Source organism: Anguilla rostrata, chromosome 1 (genome assembly GCF_018555375.3).
Source record: "Anguilla rostrata isolate EN2019 chromosome 1, ASM1855537v3, whole genome shotgun sequence".
NCBI lineage: Eukaryota > Metazoa > Chordata > Actinopteri > Anguilliformes > Anguillidae > Anguilla > Anguilla rostrata.
In genome coordinates this window covers 71,555,393-71,583,019 of record NC_057933.1, presented here as the reverse complement: position 1 = coordinate 71,583,019, position 27,627 = coordinate 71,555,393, and the positions used below count along the sequence as shown (strand labels likewise).

Below are 27,627 nucleotides of genomic sequence, written 5' to 3'. Positions count from 1 at the left end.
GCAGACCTATAACTGAATGAAATATTTTGTGCATCCATAGGCATTGACTTATCGCTGTAATGAGTGCACTATACTATACACTATGATGCTACTGTTCATATTTCACACTGTCAATTCCCTCATGTAAATAGTGTTAGCTGTAACAGCAGGGGTTACTTTGGCCAGTCTCTGTTCTATTATTCCTAAATTTACATTCAAGTAATTTAGCCAATGCTCACATCTAGAACAACTTACACAACACCTTTGCATACATTTGCATTATTTCACACATCATCCACTTTAACGGCTGTATATATATTTTTTTTACTGGAGCAGTTCAGGATAAACCATTTGCTGAAGGATCCCACCGGGGAAGTAAACCTGCAGCCTCAGAGTTACGAGTCCAGTATCCTAACCTTATAAACATCTCCCATTCAATTCAACCAGGTGTGGAGGTCACGAGTCCATACACTTCCCTAACTGGTTTCTACTTCCCACTGTCATACGTTTTCCCTAACTGAGCGGATGTTAAATTTGTTTTCTCCATTTTGTAAATGCAGTGAGAACTGCCTTGGTGGCCATCTTTGTGTGACGGTCAACTGCGCACGGTGGCCATCTTTCATTACTCCCCTGGGTGTCCATCTTCGGTTTCACTGTAGCTACAAAACAACATCAATCCATGATAGCAGGTTGGGTTAAAACCAAGGGTGATGCATGGAAATGATTTATTTCTGTAACTGGGAAAAACCTTTTACGTTTGTTTATTTTCTTCATTAATGTGATTGTTGTAAGTGTCGCACATCATTTAATATGGGCCACTGGACATCATCCAATCCAATCCAAATTTATTTATAAAGCACTTTAAAAACAACAACAGCTGACCAAAGTGCTGTGCAATCAGAAATAGCAAAACCCTAAAACAACACAATAAAAACACAAAGACCAGTTTAAAAGATAAAAGGACAATAAAATAATAAAACAATAAGATCATAAGAAAAAGAAGGGTAACTCTCATACTGAGTTAAAAGCCAAGGAATAAAAATGCGTTTTAAGATGGGATTTAAAAACAGGCAGTGTAGGGGCAAGCCTAACATGCAGAGGCAAATCGTTCCAGAGTTTGGGGGCTACCACTGCAAAAGCGCAATCTCCCCTCTGCTTCAACCTTGATCTTGGGACAACCAGAAGCAACTGGGCAGCGGACCTGAGTGACCTTGATGGGACGTGTGGATATAACAGGTCAGAGAGGTAGGTTGGAGCTAGCCCATTTAATGATTTGTAGGCAAATAATACAATTTTAAAATCAATCCTAAAACATACTGGGAGTCAGTGAAGGGAGGCCATGTCCTGGTGAGACAAAATACTCATCCCTAGTTCAGTGATGCCACTCACAATCCATTACATTACATTGATTTGGCAGACTCTTTTATATAAAGCAATTTACAATAAATGCTTACCGAAGGTCATTGCAACAACTACAAAACACAGGTCCGATAAGGTACAATACATATTTTGTCACAGTTATTCATAGCCATGAACACATTAGTTCACACTATCTAGTTCACACAGTAAACATTACTCTTTGACCTCTATGCCGAGTCAAACTAGGAGACATGACATGCTACAACATGAAGACAATGATACAAAGTACAATATGAGTGCTGGATGGAGGTACATGTAACCTGAAAGTGGCGCAACCCGGGCTAAATCTCGACCTTGTCAGCGCTGCGAGCTGCCGGAGACCACAGACACTTTGCGCACATGTCGTCCATGTTTTTCCACGTTTCGTGAATTGCCATGCAGTTAGCACAGAGCAAAGCAACGATTCAATTATCTACCCGAGGTCCATTTTCTACAGAAGGACCGTGTTTAATAATGGCTCATCAGAGGAGGCAAGTGTGACGAAACTGCTACTGTGGGACCAGGCTGCACGCTGAGCGCACTGGGTGCTGTCAACGTTCGTTGCGAATTTGTTTTATTTTTGACCACCATGTGTCAGTGTAGCACACGGCCTTAGCAGTAGGGTGGTGTTTTCGGTGATCACCTGCAGGTGGAGACAGAATTTGATGGACGAGACACCAACGACATTCTTGCAGATCTTTAAGGTTGTTTTGGCAGTTTTTTGTCTGTGTCATTGTGCTGTCGTCTTTCCCCAGTGGTTGAAATTTCACTTCAGGTAGAGCGCAAGAACGGAGTGAAATGGCTGCCTTCCTCTCAGAACTTAATTGGAAAATGCGTACCTGACTATGTACCTATTTGTGTCTGCATTTAATTTTTATTTATTTTTTACAGGAAGTAAATACTAAAAACTAAATATGAAATTAAAAATCAATATATAATGTGCTCATAAAATATACATTTATTTTGGCCTATCATCTGTTTTTTTTTTCTTATGAAAACTGTAATGCATCGTGCCAAGAATCATGTTCCGGACCATTCATCCTCCTGTGGCTGTGATTGACAGGGAGAGGGGGTGAAAATTTTCATCCCGCCTGTTCTGGCTGCTGATTGGTTGAAGTGGTCCGATGACGTGAGTGGTGGCATCTTTCCGGGTCCGTCACACTCAAGGTCCATACTCTTCATAGGGTGATGAACTTCGACTTGACAGGAAGTGGCCAGCACTGTAAATGTGAACATGAACATGGTTTTAGTAGCTTTTTCAGTGCAGTGTAACAACAAAAATCATCATCCATCCACCCATCCATCCATTTTTGGAGGGCATGTTTACCTGTTGAAGGGAAATCAGAGTCAATGTGCCGTCCATTACAGTTCAGTGCATGGCTTTCTTCATCGTATAGTTGATTGTATACTTCTGGGATGAGGTTTGGGAGGTTCAAGACAACGTCATTCACTGGCAGTTCCAGCCTGGACACTGACAGATAAAAAGTGGGTTTAGTGAACAAATACCTGCAATCTGTTCAATACAGCACACACATGAAAGACAAAGAGATATGTCATTGCTGTAGTTAGTCCCCAAAGCTCACGTTCTTAGACTGACTGCCTCCTTATTCAAAAGGCTTATTCAATCTATGGTCTGAATGGTGGGACTCAAAACTAGGTGATAAAGATAAGATAATGATAGAAAATACATTTCAAAGTACTGCTACTTAAGGTGCCTATGCCCCTCATATATATATATAATCTTTTTTTTTTTTTTTTGGAACTGTGTCTCAGGTTGGTGTGAGTACTGTCCTGTCCCAATGTGAGAAAAAAAAACACAGCATGGACTTGAGGCAATAGGCCCCTAGAATGGTTTTAGAAATGTACCTTTCATCTTTGATCTGCGTTTCGCCCTTCGGAAAAAATAGCCGAAGCCAAGGATGAGAACTGTCAGAATTAGCCCCGCCCACAGGCATGCAGGTAAGGCCCAATCACACCTTGCTGAAAGATAAAATTTGTTGACACAAATGCCCTTATAAAGCAGTGTTGTCATGTCCCATCTAACAATTGATGAGATTCTGAAGTGGTACAGGCAAGTTAAAAAAAAAAAAATCTTTCTTAAACTACATTTTAAATAAGCATCCTTTACACGCGAATGCTCTGACCGGGCGCTTCTACTCGATTTAATGTAAGGTCCTCTGAGTTGTTCTTCCCTCCTTGCTTGCTCAAACCCACACAGTACATAATGCGATTATGAAATTGTCACTGAGGAAGTGGTGAAGCACATGGTCTGTCGCGATGCATTTTGCAGATTACGGTTCACACCCCATCGAGCTAAGCCGTGTTCTGACTGCCCTCGGCACGCGGTAATGAGGATCGCCACGCTTACCGGGCTCCCTCGCCGCACACACAGCGTCTGAGCTCTCCGTGCCCGGCGTCCTCGTCCGCATTCCAAGAACTTCACATCTGAGAGGAACAGGAAATGTGGGAGGGGCTGATACAAAGTCTTTCTGTGGTTAAATGCAGCGGCTTAGCCATCGGACTGATGGTAGTCAAACCGTCTTCATGCAGTTTATACCTTTTTTTTTTTTTTTTGCATGCATAAGTCTTTGTCCGTTTTTTTTTTTTTTACGCCCCGGGTTAACATTCACAAGGGAATTCGTACCCAGTTGACACATTTCTCAGTTAATCTGACCTTCAGTTTGGTCGCTCTCGAACAGAGTCGGTAATTGTCATGCCACAATTCATTTAATTTAGCACAGGAGAATCCATGTGATTTTCGCGGGGGGGGGGGGTTGTAAATTCTTAGTGAAAACTGCATGGAATTCAGTGGGCGGGGGGTGCAAAAATGAAAAATAATTTAAATGCAGACCAAATGACTCAGAGAGAAGAATATATTCAGGGGGTACCGCCAGGGATTTAGGGTCCCACCACCCGAGGCCCGCACATCCCCAAACAATTACGACACGATTTTGTTGAGGGCTCCTGTCAGTCAGGGCCCCTGGGAATCATCCCAGTCTTCCCACTATACGGTGCCCCTAGAGATACTTACTGAGTATGCGGGAGACAGGGTGTCTTTGAGTCAGTCACATTGCTGTATTTTCCTTCTGGACACCGTTCGCAGACTGTGTCCATTCGTCCATTAGCTGTAATTGGGGAGATTATTGCCATATAAGTAACTGTTCTTTTCTGTAACCAGCTCAAGATGTTTACAGAATTAAAAAATTTAAGTGCTAGATGCCTTCGATCCAAACACTGCAAAAAAGCCATTTTCAGTGGATAAACCTTTTTTTAAGCTTGTTGCACCTGTATTTTTTTAGGTTTTCTCAATATAAATTTTAAAACCTAAAACTATATATATAGTTGTAACAAACTGAAGTTAAATATTAGGTTAATCTAATAAAGTGTACCTGAGGTCAAGTGGACAAACATGAGAAAAGAAAACTATAACAATCCGGCAGTATGTATCACAATATCTACATGATTGTAGTGAGTGTGGCACAGTGGGTAAGGAACTACGCTTGTAACCGAAAGGTCGCAGGTTCGATTCCCGGGTAGGACACTGCCGTTGTACCCTTGAGCAAGGTACTTAACCTGCATTGCTTCAGTATATATCCAGCTGTATAAATGGATACAATGTAAAGTGCTATGTAAAAAGTTGTGTAAGTCGCTCTGGATAAGAGCGTCTGCTAAATGCCTGTAATGTAATGTAATGTAATTGTGCTTTGGTTTTCTGTTTGCTGGTCACAAACAATTTTGGACATTGTACTTTCATTTCTGCATTTAACAGATACTCTTACACGGATTACATTAGATGTACGATCCGTTTATGCAGCTGGATATTCGTGAAGCAATTCAGCTCAAATACCTCACTCAGGGGTTCTGTAACAACATGCCAGCTGCTAGGCTAACCCCACAACAATGAAGCGACGTCTGAAGACTCACCTCTTCAGGCTGCACCTCTCCCCATCCCTCCCTACCTCCCTGTAGTCTCTGATTGACTATGTAATCTTAGGGTTGTAGCTAGGTAAGCTGTTTATCTTAGGTGACTTAGTTATTGCACTCGTGCCTACTCAATTATTGCTTGCATTATTTGCATAGACTGCTTTGTTGCTGTTTTTGTTTGCGTCAGATTAACCTACAGGGTCCAAGTTAAACTACGCGGTCGTTCCCTGCACTTGGAACTGTACTTCCCTCTAGGGTTTTCAACACACTTGTTCCTGGTTATGATTATACACTTTGTTGTACGTCGCTCTGGATAAGAGCGTCTGCTCGTAATGCCTGTAATGTAATGTAATGAAGCTATAAGCCCAGTTCCCCAGCCATTATACTAAACCGCTGCCCCATTGCAACAATTACCTGTAGGATGAGCTAATTTCACTATAGAAAATGATGAGCTTCAGCTTATTTATTTATCTTTTATTTTGGTAAGGATGTGCTGAAATAACTTGTGATTGCTATCAGAATTGCGCAACTGATATGTCAGAAAACAAAACACAATTGCGAAAGTCTGCGTGTGACCAGCATAACCACTGAGAATGACGTCATGGCTAGTGACAAACAAGAAGATTTGTGGTAGCTCATTGGCTGTTGTACCCTGACACGGCTTAATAACTAAGATCGAAGACGTGGGCCGAGACACTTACATGGAGTGGAGACCCCAGAGCCAATGGGACACGCAGACAGAGGGCGACAGTGCTCACACCGGTCATCCTCACAGTAGTAGCCCTCCTCACATTTGCACCGTCTGTCTTGGTCTGGCATGCACTCCCCCACGAGCACCATGTGACTGCCTGGATGGGGGATGATGGGGAGGGGGGGGGCAGGGGCAGGGGGGGCGTAGGTGGGTTAGAACACAGTCACAGGCCAAAAATGGATCAAGACCCAGCCGGGAGGAAAGGGGGGAGGAGACTTACTAGAATGGCAAGATCGACAAAGTTGACACTTCGAAAGGAAGTTTGCGTCTTTTAGAAAGTAACCGCGTGAGCAGGGCTGGCAGACTGTCTGTTTGGAGCCTTGTGAACATGGTGAACGGACATATTCCCCTGTAGCAGAGGAGAGAGAGAGAGAGAGAGAGAGAGAGAGAGAGAGATGAACAGCGCAGCATGATACCAGCTGACTAAACTCAATAGACATTAGACATATAGACATAAACACATAAACATAGTCCTATTGAGAAATCATTTAAGTATCAACAGTGAGAGGGAGTCAGGGGAAGACATGCATACTGTATTGACTCACATAAGCAGAATCTATACACCTTGTCTACATTGACAAGCATTTCCCCTCACGCAGAAAGACCAACAGCAAAATGAGAAGATGGGTAATCTCACCTTTTGGGCAACGTTTACAGCACCTGTTCTCATGACGAAATTCATCTTCACTGCATGACGGTGCTGTGGTCATCTTTCCTTTGACACCAGTCTCTATCTTCCCCTTCTGTGGCTCTCTCTCTCTCTCTCTCTCTCTCTCTCCCTCTTTCAGTTCTGTTTCTGACGCTTTCTAAGTTCCCTCAGTCCGCACTCTCAGGTCACCTGCCTTCTCCCGTCCGCTGCACTGCTGGCTGGCTTTGTCGACACCAATATGGATATCAATCTGAATTTGGATTTGGTGTGTGTAGCAAATGCAGAGACGTTTCCGTCCTGCGCGCCTCTTAGTCTCGTCTCACCCACTCCTCTCCCCCACAGTCTTCCTCTTCAGTGGAAACCCCCTGCCCCCATCATCTGCGCTCATTCTCTCGTTTCCTTCCTGTTCTCTTCTGGTCGGGCCGGTCTTGCGTCAAAAACTACGTGATGCGTGATGCGTTCTGTACACTGTAACACATTATCTACGCTTATGATCCACCCACTCAGACTGCTCAAAATGCCTGCTTTGTGGCACAATAAGAGTGAATGGTAAATGGACTGCATTTATATAGCGCTTCTATCCAAAGCGCTTTACAGTTGATGCCTCTCATCCACCAGAGCAGTTAGGGGTTAGGTGTCCTGCTCAGGGACACTTCGACACGCCCAGTGCGGGGGATCGAACCGGCAACCCTCCGACTGCCGGACAACCGCTCGTACCTCCTGAGCCTACGTCGCCCCCCAACCAGAGCTTATTAAAACGCGACGTTTCGTGCCGCGTAGGGGGAGGCGGCCCTCGCAGCGCGAGACGGCGCGGCGCTTCCTCTCGCTCAGGTCCGCCCTTTTCCTCTCAAGGGAATTTTTTTTCCCCCCCTCTGCCATTGTTCGGCAGTGGGCGAGCGCGGCCTCTGTTTCCTGTGCACTGTAGTGAGGTGCCGAAGAGAGTTAACCGCACGCTTACTGTATTCTGCGTCTCTCGTACTACACCTGCGTTCTGTGTCCCTCCCCCCCCCCTGCCACGGCAAACACTCCGTGTGCCCGACAGAAAAACAAACACACGCCGATCGATTTTTGGAAGACAACTTGCGCGTTCGAAAAAAAAAAGGAGAGAGAGAGAGAAATAGAAAGAAAGAGGGATAATAAGTTTAGCGGCAGAGACTGATTTCCACTGGGTCCTCGCCATGATCAGGTATGCTCGCGCGTCTTCTCAATTTCATTCAGTTTTTAAACTAATGTGAAACTGTGGCCGTGCTGCTTTCAGTTATTTACCTCCTCGCGTCACAAACCGCAGTGCGATTTTCGCTTTTTCCCCTCATATCGCTCTGGTTACGTTGCTTGATTTTTTGTGTGCGTGTGCGCCCAAATATTGTCTGTTGACGCCCGTTAGGTGAACGTCTAATATCAAATATGATGTCGATAACCATCCCTCTTTCACAGCCTCCTAGTGCTCTTTTTGCCCCTGTCAACTTCTCTGCCCCTCTTGGGGTGGGTGGAGTCCCCCGGTTACCCCAGAGGGTACCCAAACGAGGCCAAGCTTGAGTGGAAGAGGTGTGCACCCCCTGGCCACACCCTCTATCTCACCTTCACGCACCTGGACTTGGAGGAAAGCGACGAATGCAAGCAGGACGCAGTGGAGGTGGGTCAGAGGGAGGGGCTTTCTGGGGATGGTATCTGGAAGGTCCGTGGTGGGTACCCTCGTGAAATGGCAATATAATTCCGGATATTTAAAAATGTACTGTAGTATATCAAATAATACATTTGCGTGTATATGCATTCCAAATGTATTTTTAATGCATACCAAAGTATTGTCATTTTTTGTAATAATACATTTGTTTAGGTTGTGTTCAGCTATATGCCAGTGAGACCAAAGTGGTAGTAATGGGTATGCTTTGCAACATATTTCTTTATATTGTAATGCATACTTGTTACTAAGCAGTCAGTGTTTAGTCTGGACATCATTGGTATGTGTAGTTAAATGTTTAAAATACTTCCAGAATATGTCTACTGTCAAGAATGGCACTATGTTGGATCTCAATGTTTGGGGAAATATATTTTCTTTTCATGGGGGTATGCCTTCCCTGGAAGAGAGGGGGGTATGTCTTCCCTGGAAGAGAGGGGGGTATGCCTTCCCTTCTTTTGGTTTGTTCAGAGTGAACCACTAATCCACAGAGCTGCATTACAACAGGAAGAACTACTCCCACTGAGGACAGTCTAACTGACCCCACAATTTTTTTCAGCTATGCATTTGTCGTATTTGTTATTATAAGGATTCCTGCAAAGTAGAAATGCTGGTTCCCTGGTCCCTTCTTCTTCGAAGCTCAGAGAGTACATGGTTATAGCAGGTTGTTTTTGGTTATTGGTTATAACTGTTGAGTTTTTGAGTTTTGATGATGCAGTCCTTTTTTTTTGTATTAATGAACTCAGTCTTTACCCCTCTCTCCCTACTGCCCCCCTGCCCCCCCCCCCCCCCCTGCGTCAGATCTCCAGCGACGAACGGAAGCTCGTCTCTCTGTGCGGCCGCAAGTCGTACGAGGAGCTCCAGTCCTCCGTCAATCCCTCGCTCCGGTCCTCCATCTCGGGCTGTCTCATGCTGTCGTTCCGCTCGGACTACTCCAACACCCAGAGACACAGCGGCTTCAGGGCCTTCTACACCGTGCAAGGTCAGGTGGCGCGGGGAAGGCGCAGTGAAGCCGCTTTAGCGCTGTCCACTAGCCATGATCACTCTGAGGGCTCAGTGCCGCGGCTTTCACACACTGTTCTAAAACTAGCTCCCTCACTGTACCACCGTACCACCTTTCGCTATGAAGGGGCGACATAGCTCAGGAGGTAAGACCGATTGTCTGGCAGTCGGAGGATTGCTGGTTCAAACCCTGCCCTGGGCGTGTCGAAGTGTCCTTGAGCAAGACCCTAACCCTAACCCTAACCCCTAACCCCTAACCGCTAACCGCTAACTGCTCTGGCGAATGAGAGGCATCAATTGTAAAGCGCTTTGGATAAAAGCGCTATATAAATGCAGTCCATTTACCATTTACCTTTCACTCGTCCAGGGCCTCGGAGACCAGCACAGTCAGGCCTGTTGTGAATTTCATACCGCATTTATAGTATCAGCGTCCTCCGCGTTCGTCTGACCCACGCGTTAATGCCGTCCTGTGGTCTCAGATGTGGACGAGTGCGCGGATCCCGACAACGCCTGCAATCAGTTCTGCGGCAACTACATCGGAGGGTACCGCTGCTCCTGCTGGCCGGGCTACTACCTGGAGAAGGACGATCACACCTGCACAGGTACGTCAGAGGGAGAGAGAAAGAGAGAGAGAGTGAGAGAAAGAGAGAGATAGAGAGGGGGGAGAGAGTGAGAGAGAGAGGTTTTGGTCATATAGTGGTTTTAACTGTTCCTGTTGCCGTTTGTAACCCTTTCTTGGATAATCTCACGTCAGTTAAGCACCCTGTAGCTGAAGAAAGGACACGGAGAGAATGTTGCTGTGCTCAGCCTCTCTTGTTCCCGTGGCAGTGAACTGCTCCGTGGACCTCTCGGGCTCTGTCCGGGGCACGGTGTCGAGTCCGGGTCGGCCCGGCCCGTATCCTCAGTACGCACTCTGCTCCCACACACTGGCGGTGGAGGACGACCTGCAGCTGGTCCTGGAGTTCACGGGGGAGTTTGACGTTCAGGAAGGGCAGGAAGGCCAGTGCATCGACTCTGTGATGGTTTGTCAGTCTTAATTTGTTTGTCGGTCTCTGATTGAATAACACTGCTTAGACATTAACTCTACTTCAGTTTGCATGCTGTAAAGCCAGAGGTGGAATAGCCAGGTACAGAAAGTAAAAGTCCTCCTCAGCATTTTATTCCAATCACCTGGCTTTGCTAATTAGCACACCTGAGGAAGAACTAATTAGCGAAATCAGCTGGCCGAGTTCATGGATGGAAGAAACACATGGCAGGACTTTTTGCTTTCTGACCCCTGGCCTTTCTGACTTGCAATGCAAAGTCCGTGTTTCTTGCTTGTCTTGCGAACAGATTAAAACCCCCACTCATCAGTTTGGACCCTTCTGTGGGAACGTTCCTCCCCCGTCCCCGCTCCTCACCAGATCGCACCAGGTCGAGATCCTCTTCAGCTCGGATGGAGACGGAACCAACAGCGGGTTTCTCCTCAGCTACAAAACCACAGGTAACTGCCTAGTGGTTTAGATCCCAATCAAAGAGGGTTCTTATCACACTGGCATTTCACACTGCCATAGTTATAGATATCTGATGCTAAAGCTGAAGTTAAACTAAGATGACTGTCATTACATCATGACGGGTGTACACAGCAATATTTTAGGAAGGTTGAGTATCAAAACAGATTGCCCTGAACATTGAAAACCGATGATTGATTTCAGCAAAGACCTGTCCCAGTGAAGTGACACCGAATTCGAGGGTGAACCCGCAGAAGCCCCAATATCGACAAGGCGAGGAAGTCACTGTGACCTGTGACCTTGGGCATTCCTCTTCCTCTGTGAGTATATTCGTAGAACAGCAACGAGGGAACAGTCTGTCAAGAACACAGTTAACCCTCCATACAACATGCACTGAACACTGTCCCAGCAATGCCACGGGCTATGTGTATGGACATGTCATGTTCCCAGTAGGCTAGGACACCATTTGAGCTTAATGATCTTCTGGACGTCCACACTCAAACACTTTCAGAACAAAAAAAAATACTGGTTACTGGAGCGTGCCCCATGTGAAGGTTTGTCTCAATGTTCTCTTTGTAGAATGACCAGGAGTACAGGTCTGTTTGTCAGAGTACCGGCATCTGGAGCCCGGTCTTCCCATGCCAAAGTAAGTCAAGGCATGATTGTGATGATAATAATGATAATGAATCAGGAGGTTCCCCAGGATTTTGCCTTATATTCAGGATACTTTTATTCTGAGGGATATGAAGATGTGAATACTGTTGATATGTTAATGGTCTTACACAGTATTATGCATTGCTTATTTTGTTTGTTAAGTTGACTTGAATTCAGGATTTTGTTAATTAATTAATTAATTAATTGCTGTTTTTTGTTTATTTATCTGTCCTTTTTCGTATTTTTGTGTTCAGGTTGTATCTATGACTGAAAAAATCTATGACTTGTATCTATGCTGCATTAGATTAAAGCTGACATTGAGCGTGCCTCCTAATTTTTTGGCTGCACATGCATCGCTGTTTCCTCTCAGTGCTGTGCAATCGATCCTCAGAGTCGGTGTTCATGTGCAGCAGTTCGCATTCAACCGGACATCCCTGCCAGTGCCCATGCACTATGTACGCGGCATGAATGCGGTGGACTGAATAGAGTCTCGGTGCCGGTACCCCTGCACTCTACGTGGATGTGACTGATCTCTCTTCTCTTCTCTTCCTCTTTCTTTCCCCCCTTCAGCCGTAGACTGCGGCATCCCTGACATTCCTGAGGACGAGCTCCTCCAGCTGTCGGGCCCGAGCAATGGCACTCTGTACCAGGCTCAGGTCCGATTCAAGTGCAATTCTACAAAGTACTACACGCTAGAACCAAACGGTGAGCAAGATATTTACACTCTCCGCCAACTGACACCAGAGAAGTCGGCTGCAGCCACCTAATGCATGTATTGACGGCTGGATAGATCTGAGACGTTGTCAGTTATTTTGAGCTTCACTTTTTATTTTTCTGAGTTTAAGTTTTTGAGTTGTGCCAATGACCTCTGACATTGGCTTGACTTAAAATCAGAGCAGAAGTTTTTATTTTTTGGTAGCTCGTCTAGATACCAAGGTAATGTACAGCTGTCGGGTATGTATAGCAACGCACATTAAGGTTGTCTAGTTGTACAAGTTTGCAGCTGTTCTTGTGCGTATTCTCACATTAATTTGCAGATTTGTGAATCCATATACTAATCTGTGTAAATGGATTTTCTCTCATTTTCTCTCTGCCTCCTCACTCTGTCTCACTTTCTGCTTTAGACCCCTATATCTGTGATGCACAAGGTGACTGGCGGTCTAAAAGTGGTCAAACTACCCTGCCAAAATGTATACCAGGTGCAGTATATTGTAAAATCTTTATCACTCATAATTAGGTGCAGGTACAAGCCATTGCTTACGGAGTAATGCATATTTAAAGCATTTCAGTGGTCCAGGTAATTTTACAGAGGTGCATTATCCAGCTACTTTGTTCAAATAAATGTAATCCTTATGACACTTCCTCCTCTCTTAAGTATGTGGAAAGACAGAGAACGAGATCGTCAGCAGCAGAATTTACGGGGGCAAGCGGGCGAAACCTGGGGACATTCCCTGGCAGCTGTTGCTCTATTCCCGAAACGGGGGGGCGGTCCTGATCGACGACCGCTGGGCCGTCACGGCTGCCCACGTGGTGGAGAACCACGAGGGAGGGCAAATGCGCATTTACGGGGGCCTGGTCCTCCGTCAAGGGGCGTCCGACATCGAAAACGGCCACAGTCTCGAGGACGTAAAGGAGAAGTTCCAATGGTTGGTGCTGTTGGAATCTGAAAAGATCATATTACATCCTGCCTACGAGAAGGGAAGTAAGGACGTGCGCGTGAACTACGACAACGACATCGCTCTGATCAAACTGAAGTCCAGGGCCGAGCTGGGGCCTGCCCTCCTCCCCGTCTGCCTGCCAGAGAAGAACGGAGGGTCGATGGAGGGTAAAGTGGGTACGGTCTCTGGCTGGGGTAGAACTGAGAAGAAAGCCGTGAGCTTGGCGTTATTTTATGCCGACATCATAGGTTACTCCCAAAAAAAGTGTTCCGAAGTTCCGAAGAATCCAGGGCAGGATAAGGCAATGATTTATACGGGCAACATGTTCTGCGCCGGAGGGGAAGGGAAAGACAGTTGCCAGGGTGACAGCGGTGGGCCCTTTGTTGTCCCCCCTCTCGGTGTGGGTAGCGGGCCGCACCGCCTGCACGGCATTGTGTCCTGGGGTCCGGAATGCAAGGACAAGGGTTACTACACCAAAGTGGAAAACTACGTGGACTGGATCAAGGAGACGATGGCGAAAGAAGAGAGAGAGAAGAGCGAAATCGAATAGACCTTCTTATCTGCACAATTTTCAGTTCCGTCATTATCTTTGAATGTGCTTATGTCTCGTTATGATCCCGCTGTATGATCTCAATGTGTATCAGAAAACACAGAAACCTGCAAGTAATGACTGATGTGAGCAGGGAATTTTTCAATCGCTGATTGGGTGCTGGATTGAACTGGATCATGATTTGTATGATGATTGTATTAAGGCTCATGGTGAGAGATTCAGGCTGATTGTTGAATTGAGAGATTTTTGGCCAGATCTTTTTTCGGTTTGTGTGAAATCAGTGATTTGCAGCAGTGGGTTCATGAAAAAGGAGTAAATCAGAATCTGTGTTTTCAGAACATTAAGTGATTAAATTACTGTGATTTAAACTGCTACTGCCAACTGTTTTATTTTCTCTGAGAAACCTTGTTCATTAAAGAACTAAACTAAACCAATTCATTTGTAATGTGGTCCTTGATACAATGTAGTGCTTTTGCAATGTTATGAGATAGAACGTGTGTGAAAAGTAAATATCAAAGTCAATATCAAAACAGAAAGATGTTGAGGGAGAGAGAGAGAGCGAGATTGTGGAATTTGTCCCTCAGTGAACAAACAAATGAAATTTCTAAATACCTATTACTGGAAGAGGCCTGCCTAAAACCTCCCCCCTCCCTCCCACCCCTTAGCGCTGGCAGGGTCTCTCTTGTTCCCTTGGTTTCTCCTGCTGTCTGCCTAATCTCAGTCTTCCGCAGCCAAATTAAATAGTGCTGTTTTTGTGAAGCGACTTTTAGACTTTCATCTTCACGCATCCCAATCACTCTCGATGGAGCCGCTGAGCTACTCGTCTCACACAGATCTTCAGTCTGACAGCCCTGGTAATCAGCACCGTATGTGGTAGGCTAGCGGTACGCTGCTCCTCATTTCCGCATACTTCAGTCGGCTCTACTCTGTTAAGAAACATGGCCTGGATCCATCCAGTAGTCTGGTGAGTTTATTTTTCGATGGCGTTTCAGACACCGTGGGGACTGTTCCTCGTGTGTGCGTGCAGGGAGTACACGGGTGAAGGTACATACATTGACATACAGTACCTGTACCTGGATGCATATGGAGAGCGCTCTTCCTCGCTCATCTGTGGTTTCAGTAATGCCATGCACTGTGGAGTGTATGTGTGTGTATGTCTGCCCCCCTCCCACAACTCTCGTACTTCCAGGTTTAGAGCTGATGTATGTAACTGCGGGGCACGTTAATCCGTTTCACCTGTGAAAGCTCTGCGGCCAAACACTTCAGTCTTAAAGCCTGATATTAACTATTCAGTTCCTTAGGTCTGTTCGCGTCTGTTTATAACACATACGGCTGAAAAAAGACTGCGTCCATTTCTGTTTGAAGTATTTAATCAATAAGATCCAAGCAGCACTCCAATTGAGATTTGAGCGTGTTGCCTTTCATAATTATGTAAAATATTTAAAACTCCTTTTTTGAAAATAAATAAATAAATAAATAAATAAATAAAGTGAAGTACAAGTTAAGCATTAATAGCCTTCCTGGAAATTCAAAAACTCTGTTTGGAATGTAAACCTGTTATGACTATTCATAGAGTATACATTTGGCACGTAACACTGCTGCCAACACGACATCATTTCATATATGCAAATGTGTCAAAACATTTAAATCTTCTTTCAACTAAAATGTTTGAGTGTTTATCTTTTCTGAGTGTAGCATTTAACATGCTCTGCGGAGTCAAAACTTTTCTCACCTCTTCAGGCTACTTTGCGTTTATGAATGCTGGGGTTTAGCGATCCCCAGGGCCTCCTCCGAGGCTGTTTTGCATGGGGAACTGCAGTCACCCCTGCACCCCCAACCGTACCCCCCCTCGCTGTCGGAGCCATGGTACCTCTCTGTACCCGAGGGCTACAGAATCAAGCTGACTTTCATCGACCTGGACGTCGAGCCGTCGCCCGACTGCTACTACGACTCTGTGACGGTCAGTTGGGAAACCGGGGTGGGAGGAGAGCCAGTGTCCATCTTGTCACTGATCTCGGTGAGCACAAACCTCACCTCCTCTGTGTCCCTCCACCTTCAAGGTGATGTACAAGGCGAAAGTGTTGGGAAAGTTCTGCGGCCAGAAGAACTCCGTAGATGGTCACCACCCTGGCAACGAACCCATCCTGTCTCCAGGCAACCACCTCCATGTCATCTTTCAGACCGATGATTCCAACGCTGGGCCCCACCAGTACACTGGCTTCTCGGCCTTCTATCAGGCTATAGGTACGGTAAGCTGTGAGTGGCAGGGCGGATGTTCAGGGAGCGCTGGCTGTCTGTGAACACTGCAGTGTGTGTCCCGCGCAGATGTGGACGAGTGTGCCTTGCCCGAACCGGACGATGGCTCGGGACCGCTGTGCTCTCAGATCTGCCACAATACCCTGGGCTCTTACCTGTGCTCCTGTCACCATGGCTACGAGCTCAGACCCGACCAGCGAACCTGTGATTGTGAGTAGCGCCTCTGATCTGGAGAGGAAAGAGAGAGGTGATGGAGGAATGCGGAAGAAGATATTGAGGTAATGAGAAGGGGACATGGCATAAAGTGGGAAAAGATGGAGAGGTGGGGTGAAATCATCCATCTTGTTCCATTGTGTAATAATAAAGGAATTTTACAGTCCTGTCCTCCCCTGACGTCACAGAAACACATGTAATTCATGCTGGATGGCAATTGCATGTCATCTGCTGCTGACTGCGACTTATCTGCAATGTCAGTTTTGTTTAAAAAATAAAATAAGCAATTCAAAGCAGACTAACACTAACTTGCAGTGTTTTTAACCCATTATCTCCATGGATAATCCCATGAGAGCAGGCTCACACATTGTAACTTGCAGTAATTCAGAAACACCACACTAACTAGCTACCTAACGTTGGCTAGCAAGCTAGTGATTATTTGACAGTTAGCTCCAGACATCTCTAAGGTAACCTTTGATGAGGTATAAATTCACCATTGGTCACCAGACGTCACAGGGGGCAGCTGAATCTAGCAGATTGTTTCCTCAGTCTAGAAGTGCTCTACCTATGTGCTTACACAGACACCAGAGCGGCCGTCAATCATTTTCTTATATGATTTGGCAAAAATCTATTTTCTTCTATATCATTGGCTTCCGTGCACAGGAAGCTGCATTTTATTAGACAAACAGTTTAATTCAGTAAACGGCGGCAAGGGACGAAATACGACGTTGCTGAGTACGGCACGGGTCTCTGTCTCTCCCTCAGTGCACTGCGGAGGGGGGCTTTTCTCCGAGCCAGAGGGAGTTTTGTCCAGTCCGGGATACCCCCAGCCGTCCCCCCACGGACTGTCCTGTCAGTACCACATCTCAGTGGAGCCCGGATTTACCGTGACTCTCAATTTTACCGGGCTGTTCCACATAGAGACTATAGAACAGGATGACCGAATATGTCCCTTCCACTGGCTCCAGGTACTGCGCTACATTGCACTGTGTGTGTGTGTGCGTCTGTGTGCGTGCGTGCGCCACACTCAGCCAGCTGATTTCACTAATTAGTTCTAGCTACCTCCTGGCTGCAGAATTGCGCTAATTAGCAAATCCAGATGCCTGGAACAAAATACTGGGGAGGACTTTTACTTCCTGAACCTGGATTTTTCCACCTTGGGTACTGAATAGTATCAGCAAAATAAGAATATTGAGAACCGGTACCCTCTTCCTCTTCTCTTTGTGTCCTTCCTTAGGTGTCAGTCCCAGGCAAAGACCCTATGAAGCTGTGCGGGCAGAAGAGTCCGGGAGTCATTCACACTCAGTCCCACAGCGTTGAGCTGGAGTACCACACTGACCTGCAGGGGCTCAGCCGCGGCTGGCACATGCAGTACAGCACACACAGTGAGGGCCAGAGGGGGAGGGAGCGAGGGAGCGAGGGAGGGGAGAGACAAGAACGTAAAAAAAGAGAAAGAGAAATAAGGGAAGGATCTGTAGAGAAACAACGAGGATGAAGGCAGGGAGGGAAAGTTAGGGAGGAAGAGCGATTGGCGTGTGTAGTGATGAGGACAGTCGCATTGCGAAAGTGTGAATTAAGTATTGTGAGCGTATAAATTTCATCATTGCACGTAACATAGTAGGGGGTTACCGGAGATTGTCGAAGCGCTCAAATGGGCTTTGAACCATGGCCAATATATGACGTTATATAAAAAAAGAAACTAAAACTTGTTAAGACCACTAAATGATGTACCTGTAGATACAACAGCAACCTTTGAAATAGTGGCAGAATAGTATGTCTGTGACATATCCGGGCAACACAGTGAAATCTGATAAATCAAGCAAATGCAGAGACCATGCATGCATTAACCTGTTGAGATGGTAGTAAGTGGGTGTGAATTAACATGTTCGATTTGTTGATGTGTCATGAGTGAACCTGGCAACACAGTGCCTAAAATCAACTTAAGTCAAGTCAAAGCAGAGATGAATGATTCTGAATTTGTGCAGTAAATGAGCCAAGAGTAACAACTGTCTGTGTTAATGTTGCCAAATGAGTGAATAGGGTCTTAGCTATATTAAATAACAATCTTTATGTCAGGTGCAAGTTCAAAAGAGCAGAAGTTAAGCTTCACCTCAGTATCTCTACAGGGACTACATCTCCGTACGGTGTGACATTGGCTACAAGTTAATGATGGTGAGAGTGGTGGGGGCTGTCGGCCAATCAGAAGGGTGTACCGTTGCTGTGGCGCTGTCAGCCAATCAGAACAATCTAGTGTTGAAGGCTGTTTGCCAGTCAGAATATTGTAGGCTGGAGGCTGTCAGCATGGCTTCAGTAATTCAATGTGTTGTGGGGTTATGGGGAGGACGCTGTCAGTGGTTTAGAAAGTTGCAAGTAGACTAATCCACGTTCCTCTGTTCTTCTCACAGGGGGGTGAAGAGATTCAGAGCTACTTCTCAGTGTGTCAGAATGATGGCCAATGGCACATTCCTCTCCCCGAGTGTCACGGTGAGCCTTCTCTCTCAGATGCGGAGGGGGAAGAGCCAAGAGTACTCTCAGTGAACAAATAATACAATGGCGCCCCTGCTGATGTACTCTATTACATGGGCTGCCACTATGAACATGGGCCTTAGGAAACATACTTAGTTATTCTGTATACGTCTGACAAAATGCTTCCTCCACTCCCTTCTTCCCATTACATCTCTCTCTCTCTCTCTCTCTCTCTCTCTCTCTCTCTCTATCTGCAGTGATTGACTGTGGGGAACCAACTCCTTTGTTGAATGGAGGAGTATCATTTCTATCTGGTGCCGAGAACAAGTACCTCTCTGTCATTGAATATCGCTGCAATGAACCATTTTACTCCTTGGCAAAAGGAGCAACGGGCAAGTTTTATTTTTGTCAGTGTTGCCGTATACCTGTGATACTGAGCAAAGATTTTTCTGCTGCTTGTATTTGCATCTTACACTTTTGTCTCCTACTACTGTATATGTAACAATCAAGCTATAATATACAGTCTGGTTGTTCTCATTTCCTGTCTGCCTTGTTCTCTCAGTAAATTACACATGCGCAGCAGACAGGAAGTGGAAAGACCACGAGAGCAATTACATCATCCCCAAGTGTTTCCCAGGTAACCAGCTCAACCAATACTGACACATTCTCTTACACAAACTGTAAGTGCCCAAGAACATTAAACTGACCAACTAAGGCTTGATAGAAAGCAAACGCAAATGACTGCAGCAGCACTGTTGACAGTACCATTTACTTCTGACTATTTTATCGCATTTTACCCCCCAGTTTGTGGCCGTCCCACTGTCGCCTTCGAGGGCTTCCAGAGGGTGATGGGGGGTGCAGATGCACCAGAAGGAGCCTTTCCTTGGCAGGTTTTCTTAGTGTTGTCTGGGAGGGGTGGAGCGGCTGTGATTGGGGATCGGTGGCTCCTCACCGCAGCCCACAACGTGATGACACATGACACCAACCAGGTCGTCAGTGTGGACAGCGTGAAGGTATGTGAGGGCTGGGCAAGGAGAAGACGCACAGCTCATACTCATCAGCGTCGCTGCAAGCCTGATTGTCACAAAGTATTTAAGTTAAAATCACAAGGGCATTCGTATTAAAAAATATATCTTGTACTGAAACTAGCACCAAATGAAAAAGTTCTGACAAAATTAGCCATAACCATGTAGTATATAATAGTTCAATAGCCAATCACATAATAGTTATGGATGCAATTCAAAACCTTTTTTTTAAAATTATGATTCCCAGGCCCAGTGTTGTAAGTTTATAAGTTATGTTAGATTCAACTGCCATTGCACCCTTGAGCAAGGTACATAATCTGAAATGATTTGATAAAAAACCCTGTTCTATAAATGGATTATATGCAAAGAATGTAATCTGATTAAAGTCCATCTGGATAAGAGCGTTGCCAAATGCCTAAAGTGTAACATACATATATCTCTCTCTCAAGGCATATGTGGGAAGCAATGATGTGGAACGACTCCTTAACACTTCTCACCTCAGGATTGCCTCAATTCATCCTCATCCTCAATACAATAGTGCATCTGGCACTAACTTCAACCATGACATTGCCCTGATCAAACTTCACGAGCCGCTCACATTTAACAAGTTTGTCATGCCCCTGTGTCTTCCAGCGAATGGCGCAAAATACCAAAGTGGGGGCAAAATGGGGTAAGAATCAAAAAAATGTTTTTCATTACTGTTTTAAATTGCATTGTATTACATTGAACACACACACACACACACACACACACATATATACATGGACTTTGTAGTTTGTATACGTTTTTATGCATCCCAACAGTGATAAATATATTTATATATACACACACACACATATATATATATATATATATATATATATATACACACACACACACACACACACATATGTATATATATATATATACCCCTATTGGAATGCACAAAAACCTATAAAGGCCCATGACTTAAACACTGTAAGTAGATGGGCACAGTTCCCCAGGGGTATCACATTCTCATTTCTAAACAACTGTTGTAGATTGGATTTGAGGACCACAGCATTCACAGCTTCCAACATATATGAAGTAGTTGTTGACTCAGGCTAGATAAACCATTTGTCAGATCCAGGAGGTCTTCATCTGTAACAGGTTTAATAATCTAGTTGCCATATTGTTTATCTTTCCCTTAATTGTGGACCTTATATTTTATTGACATTCTGAGTTCTGTGTAATTTCTTTGCGCCTCAGGGTGGTCTCAGGTTTTGGGGTGACGGAGGACCATTACATCAGTAACACGCTCAAGTACCTGGAGCTCCCTCTGGTGGATCAAGGCAAATGCAGAGATTCCATTGCTGAAAAAACAAAAACTGGAAGACAAGCCCCCGATTTGACTGACAACATGTTCTGTGCTGGATTCCCAGAGGGGACCAAGGACACCTGCCGAGGGGACAGTGGAGGAGCTTTGGCCTTGAGGGAGAAGGACCAGGAGCCATACTGGGCTGCTGGGATTGTTAGCTGGGGTTTTAATTGTGGGGTTACGGGTGTTTACGGGGTTTATACCCGTGTTGGGAATTACCTTGATTGGATAAAGAAAACAATGGAGGAAATTTAAAGAGGTAAACAGTCAAGTGAACCATAATTTTAGTTGCCAGATAGACCAGTAACTGCTTGGCTGCAACAACAGTACAATTTATAATGTCCCAATAATAAGCCACTTGAAAATGAAATGTAATGTAATCGCTAAAGGTTTGAGATGTAAGTAAATGTTTCAGCTATGTTTTTGTTGGCTAGTTGGAACACACAGATAATGAACAGTTGCATGTGATACTTCTCAAAATGTTCATTTTCCTCCTTGGTAAAAGAATTAAATGGCACCAGTCCACTGTTTAATTCTGCATCACGTGGTGCAATGGTACAATGCAATGGCTGGTACTGGTATATGTTTTCAGTGTTGGGGGCGGGGGGTGCACACACATCTATGCATACATGTGGGTGTCTTAACCATCATCTTACCGCATACTTTTTCTGTGTGTACAACACCAGACAATACTCGACCGAAAACTGGATGACATTATATTATCAAACAGGTATAATGACGTGTAAACCACATGTCATATTAACAGCGATGGACCAAAAGCTACTTTGCCTCGGCCCTACAGAACTCAGCTCCATGGAAAGGTTATAGTCCATTTTGTTTACTGAAATTTGGTTAATTAAAACACCACTAATGTAGTTATCTCAAAATTCCAATTAGGATAGCATTTGCTCATTTTTGCAACGGCAATGTTACCAATGGCCGACATGAATCCTATTAAATAGTTGTAGAAAAGTTGTTTCAGCAAATTCCATAGTACTGGCAGCTATTTAATTAACTTTCATGGGCCGCCTTTCGTATTTTTTTTATTTGTCACCGCGTCGCGACATTTTGTAGGTTTTATGGTATTTCGAAGAGAACAGCAGCTCATTCCAAAAATACATGTAGATGCAAATCTATGTAGAGACGTCCAACACATATTCCACAAAATTGCTCACTTCTCAGAAAGCTCAACAGACAGTTGCCGGCTGGCGAATGTTGACGGAAGTAGCCTGGCCCTACGGTACCTATGTGTACAGTTCTTCCTAGCAACTTATTTGCTAAGCAGCCTCTCTGCTATGATTGGTGGATCAGATTATTTTACTTTCACTTCTATTTTGCCGATTTGCGCGTATCTGTTGGGAGTAGCCTAGTAAATAAAGATAATTATTGTTTAATCGACGTCGATGCCACCGAAATATTATATTTGTTTACAGTACGCTAGGTCTACTATTTGTTTTTGGCGCATAGCACCCCGGTCGTTATACCAACGTACGCGACTTTATAAAACCGAAAGTGGTTTTGTAGCTCATTACAGAGATGCTGTTATATCGAATGCTAAAAAAATCTTGCTCCTAACTCTGAATAGTTTAATTAATAATACAATTTCGTTGGTAGCTGTGTGGTAATTTGCGTGTTTCCAAATATAACGTTCGCCTCAAATGAATTCGGGAAGAACGACGTATGTATGAGAGCTAAGAACATAAGCTGTGCAATTGAACGATGGTTTTCAGCGTTGGACTCCTGATTATAAGTTATTTGACTGCCCCTGCTGTGTCTGGTAAGCCTTGTTTATTATTGTTTATACAGTGCCCTTCCAAAAGGAATGGTGGAGTGAAACCTGAGTGAAACTCGTCTAAGACTCACTGCTCTCTCATGTGTGAACATCCATGCAAAAGGAGCACCTGCGCAACAAATGAACACATGTCAATCATTCGTTAACTTACTTTTACACAGCCGGAAATGGCGAGACTCAACACAAAAACAGCTGTTTCTGTAAGATGGCAAACGTATACATGTAAATACCACGCAATAAAAGATAATTGTTTTTTTGTCTAATATTTATCTCTTAATCTCAAGTTCAAATACCTTAAGTATATAGCAAATTTGACAAATTTCGCTCTGCTGTGCCCATACTTTTGGAGGGCACTGCATATCGGTGCAACCCACAAACAGAACATGATCTTCCTTCATTCAAAGAAGCATACAAAACAACAAATGAATGAAACTCATTTCACAGAAGGCGCTACAAGAACTTAATGCTATTGAATATTATTGACTGCAGACAGTGTGCTGTTGTTTCTTTATTGCTGGAAGGTTTCGGAATGTGATCTGTTTGTAATGCCATGAGACCTTGTATGCATTTGTAAGGGGGGAAACAAATCTTATTGTTTTATTCTACTCACAAATCTGTCATTATCTCTGTTTAAGTTTTATTACCAAAAGCTTATCTGCTATTATTGATGCATAGTTTTAAGTTAGTAGGCCAATGTGATGTGCTGCTAGCATTTGTATGCTAATTGTTCCAGGTCAGACTAGCCCTTATCTTGCTCACTTGCTCTCCCGGGAGCAACTGTGATGTGTTTCATCAGGTTTCCCTTCTTCACACCTTGCCCAAGCAGGGTTTGCGGGGCAAGATGTGGTGCTGTCCTGTTCTCTGGTGGAGGAGGGTGGAGGTTTCGGAGCTATGGGTGCCAGTGGAGGCCACTTCTCCCGCACTCCAGCAACACTGGTTCTGAGGGACCTGCCTATGTCCCCTGACCTCTCACCCGAAACCGTGACTCCCTACATCCCCCCAGAGAACCCTGATCCAGATGACATCATAATAGAGGCCAAAGGTCAGTGTCACAGCTCTTCTACACTTGCAGAGGCAGCACAGTTCAGTGACACGCGTGAGTGCTGTGAAAGCCGCCACCTAGAGACAAGATGACACCTGCAGTCTTTAGCTAGGGGCCTTCATAAGGCATCATTGGAACGCTGATTGTGTGGATGGCAAGGACACATGGTTCAAGGGCTTCAGCAGGCTTTCATTGAACACACAAATGCACGCTGTTGCTTGCTATTATGTGCGCATTCTGTGGAAATTAAAGTGCCATAATTGTTTTCAATGCTGATTGGGAGGTACATGAAGACCTATGTCATATTACAGCCCAGGCCTGTGTTTTCTATGGTAATCAGACCAGTGTGTTATTACTCACTGTGGAGTGTCATTGTGTTTTTACACTGCAACAGCTAACAGCAACCATTTTTAAATTTTTCTGAAAAAGCGTACACCACATTTGGTCCACATTTTTTCCCTCCTCTCCCACTAGTGACATCACCTGAAATCCCAGAAGCAGATTCACTTCTCCACGCTGACTGCAACGAGCAGGAGGTGGCCTGTGAAATCAGCCGCTACATCCCCCGTGGATTCCAAGGGAATGCAGACGAGGCATTTTTCATCGGCTCCGTGGCGCTGGAAGGGGGTGGGGTAAGTCTCACTCTGGTCCTGCGGACACTGCCACCTACTAGCGAGGGGTGGGAGTCTGCAGCCTCTCCTCTCCTGCAAAGCAAGTTGGAACTTCCCCTCACCCCGTCTGGAACCCTCCTGACTGAAGGTGAGAGAGAGAGTTAATATCATTATAAAGGTGATTTTCAGTTATTTTGTAGAATGTTTGTGTTGTGTTTACTGTTAATTATACATTTTAGCATCTAGCCTCGTCTGTTGGGAGTGTTTGTGTATTAACTCCCTGCCACTCTCTCTGTCAGTGGCATTTGTGGTGTTCTCTCGCTCGCAGTCCATCACAGCTCCCCTAGGGGGCGACACGCTCTTGGACTGTGGCTTCAAGCAACAGGAACCCTTCCCAGTGCATGCCATGTGGCTCGAGTGGCGTTTGCAGCACAGAGGAAGTGGGTGGAGAGTGATGGAGATGAAGACCGTGGAGCCAGAGGAGCAGCCAATAGGTAAGAGCAAGGGAAAGGAAAGAGCCAATCACAACCTAGTTCAATATAGTGTTATTTTGTGGCAACATTTTTCAGGTGTGATGTTGAAACCCCCCAGTATTATGGCCTGAATATTGGCCCGACTTAATGTGTTGGCATTATGATAGATAAATAAATTAAAGTTTTATGGATAACGTATGGATAATTTTAATGTGTGGTGAGCTTTCTGGCGCAAAAAATGGCTGCCGTGCATCACCCAGGTGGGTGCTACACATTGGTGGTGGGTGAGGTGAGGTGAGTTCCCCTTCACTGTAAAGCACTTTGAGCGTTCGGAAAAGTGCTATATAAATGCAAGGATATTATTATTATAACACATGCAACTGAGTGGCTCTGGCCGCTGTGCCGTTTCGGTTTAAGGCAACAAAGGTAGATTTAGTTGTGAGCACAGTACAATGCGGCTTCCCTTTCACCAGTGCACGTGGACAGAAACGGGTCGAGCGTGGACCCGGCTCTCGCGGTGCAGGAAGGGAACGTGTCTCTGACTCTGAGGAAGGTGACGGTGCCTGACGAAGGCACATACATCTGCACCGTGGGCATCGGGCTGTACCAGGCCCAGCAGGTCATACAGCTCCACCTCACCCGTGAGTCATCGAAACCCAAAGGAAGCGCGGGCTGCCGCTCACTTTCAATGGCTGATACAAAATGCTGAAGGAGCAGGACGTGTTTTTCTCAATATTTACTTACTTTTTGACTGCAGGTATCTCGCCCATCTCCTTATATTGTAACAAAGTATTCACATTTCATGTATTCACATGCATGTAAAAGCACATAGTGCGTATCTTGGGCATAACATTATAGAAATAATTAAACATCTCCTAGCCTGTTCAATGACCTTCTCTAAAGCTGCTGTATATCATAATTTACTCAAGCTATTTCAGGTATATGCATAAATAATTATTTTTCCAGTTTACCTTTTTGCTTATATGAAACTAATATTTTTATTAGTTTATATACTAATATTGATTTTACATTGATTTAATTATTACATTTATATTTGAATGGAATTCTGTTGCCACACTTTTCTCTCTTAGAAAATCTCTCATTGTCTCTCTCTTACACACACTAACTCCCCCTCCCTCTCACTTTCTCTCTCTCTCTTTCTCCCTCTGTCTCTCAGAGCCCCCCAATGTGTCTCTCTCAGTGGACACGGTGATATTTAAGGATGGCTTGCCCCAGAAAGTGAGCTGTCATTGTGATCGCTACTATCCACTGGATGTAGAGGTCCGTATCTGAAATTCTGCCCGTTTCAGGTTGTTTCAATATTTAAAAAATCAACCATGTGACTGATTAAGTTGTCGCTGACTTGCTGTAAGCACTTGATACCATTATCTTTGCTATAAGGATATTTTCCTTAGAAAGAAATTCAATTTGGAAACATGTTTCTAGCCATAGTGTTGGCCTGGTGAGATTACTTTATAGCTTGTATCTGCTTCTCACTCTCACTCTCTCTCTCTCTGTGTATATTAATGTACATGTTGTGTCACTGCGGTAACTGATTCATGCCGAGTGAGTCTCTCCTGTCCTGTGGTTCTCAGGTAGAGTGGCTGTATCTCCCCCCTTCAAAGGAGGAGCCTATCTCCCTTACCCAGAATTCATCACTCACGAGTCACCGGCAATTCTATGACAGAACCCTCTCCCTGTCCTCCCACGTGACCCTTCACCCCTCTGCCCTACCTGCCGGGAGCGTCGTCACCTGCCTGGTCTCGCACCGCTCCTTGGCCACACCTGTCGCTGTTAGCCTAACGGTGTTAGCGCCTGAGCCAGGTACGTGCCAGATAACACGCTCACGCTGTGCGGCCCAGCGACCCGGGCTTCACCCCGCCACGATTAAATAACATGTTAATGTTAAAGTCGAGCCGGAGTAAGACCTGTAGCGCTTTATACACGATGCAGTACTACATTGGTTTCATGTCACTTCTGTATGTATGGTCACAGATTACAGGGGTATAACAGTAGCTGACAATAACGTATGGGCAAACAGACATTAATAGTAACTGAAAAATAGAAAAGAATAGAATTATAGGTAAAATCAGATTGTATTGTTCTTTCGGCAGGCATCCACAACCTGTACATACAATGGAAATTTGAACAATAAGAAAGGAGTGTGAGTAGATACTGAATGATGTTGTTCTGTTCCACAGAAAAGAGGTCCTACCGGATGGAAGTCCTAATGGGTCTGGCAATTGCCACACTCCTGTTTCTCTACTTTATTCTGAAATAGGCAAGTATCTCAAATAAGTCTGCTCCTGTCTTTGTCCATGTGACACTGTGCTTTGGTCATTCTGTGGGTCCAGTATCTTGAAATGGATGCATGTTAATATACAGTTTTACACTTGCATAATTGCTCTAATGTATTTTAATATATTCATATATCTATGAGCATGCCATGAAGATTGTGTGCATATTTCTTTTTTTCTAAAATTTGTTCATATTTTATTATTTTAGATCACTGAAGAATGCTGAGAGGTGGAAAATGAGCAGAAGAAAGGATGGGCTGTATTCTCCTTGGTTGGGTGGTTGGGTTGTCTTTCATCGATAAACTGCAGCTGTAACATGGGTTTCTATTTAAAAATAAAGGAGAAAACCTTTCATAATTGTGCTCTGTCATTTCCGTAGATGCGTA

At 44.8% G+C, this 27,627-nt stretch overlaps 3 protein-coding genes and 1 long non-coding RNA gene across 6 annotated transcripts; 3 read left to right on the top strand and 1 right to left on the bottom strand.

Annotated features, from left to right (window-relative positions):
• Positions 1-1,229: 1,229 nt before the first annotated feature.
• Positions 1,230-7,074, bottom strand: LOC135241018 (uncharacterized). The gene is made up of 8 exons (XR_010325858.1): positions 6,690-7,074; positions 6,273-6,401; positions 6,003-6,149; positions 4,409-4,502; positions 3,746-3,822; positions 3,244-3,357; positions 2,705-2,848; positions 1,230-2,597 (listed from the first exon to the last, which is right to left on the bottom strand). It is a non-coding gene; the product is annotated as an uncharacterized LOC135241018 (long non-coding RNA).
• A 541-nt stretch (positions 7,075-7,615) lies between these two features.
• c1s.2 (complement component 1, s subcomponent .2) lies at positions 7,616-14,164 on the top strand. Its single transcript, XM_064309573.1, has 11 exons — positions 7,616-7,887; positions 8,136-8,334; positions 9,178-9,358; positions 9,858-9,980; positions 10,207-10,400; positions 10,711-10,861; positions 11,073-11,188; positions 11,448-11,514; positions 12,093-12,227; positions 12,647-12,721; positions 12,898-14,164. The coding sequence occupies exons 1-11, from the start codon at positions 7,880-7,882 to the stop codon at positions 13,728-13,730; spliced, it is 2,082 nt and encodes a 693-aa protein (XP_064165643.1). The 5' UTR covers positions 7,616-7,879; the 3' UTR covers positions 13,731-14,164.
• Positions 14,165-14,417: 253 nt separating this feature from the next.
• On the top strand, positions 14,418-21,592 carry c1r (complement component 1, r subcomponent). The gene is made up of 13 exons (XM_064311089.1): positions 14,418-14,694; positions 15,471-15,690; positions 15,791-15,974; positions 16,056-16,196; positions 16,965-17,167; positions 17,437-17,614; positions 18,304-18,371; positions 18,605-18,683; positions 18,923-19,057; positions 19,228-19,302; positions 19,470-19,678; positions 20,140-20,360; positions 20,918-21,592. Exons 1-13 carry the CDS (start codon positions 14,669-14,671, stop codon positions 21,279-21,281), a joined length of 2,103 nt encoding a protein of 700 aa, XP_064167159.1. The 5' UTR covers positions 14,418-14,668; the 3' UTR covers positions 21,282-21,592.
• Positions 21,593-21,741: 149 nt separating this feature from the next.
• tapbpl (TAP binding protein like) lies at positions 21,742-27,598 on the top strand. Of its 3 annotated transcripts, none has more exons than XM_064310090.1 (9): positions 21,742-22,803; positions 23,645-23,860; positions 24,335-24,619; positions 24,771-24,965; positions 25,418-25,585; positions 26,122-26,225; positions 26,540-26,768; positions 27,146-27,225; positions 27,450-27,598. In XM_064310090.1, the coding sequence occupies exons 1-8, from the start codon at positions 22,746-22,748 to the stop codon at positions 27,223-27,225; spliced, it is 1,335 nt and encodes a 444-aa protein (XP_064166160.1). In that variant the 5' UTR covers positions 21,742-22,745; the 3' UTR covers positions 27,450-27,598. The 3 variants fall into 3 exon arrangements, with proteins under 3 accessions (XP_064166160.1, XP_064166151.1, XP_064166142.1); XM_064310081.1 differs by having other exon boundaries at positions 23,642-23,860; XM_064310072.1 differs by having other exon boundaries at positions 23,615-23,860.
• The last annotated feature ends 29 nt before the right edge of the window (positions 27,599-27,627 follow it).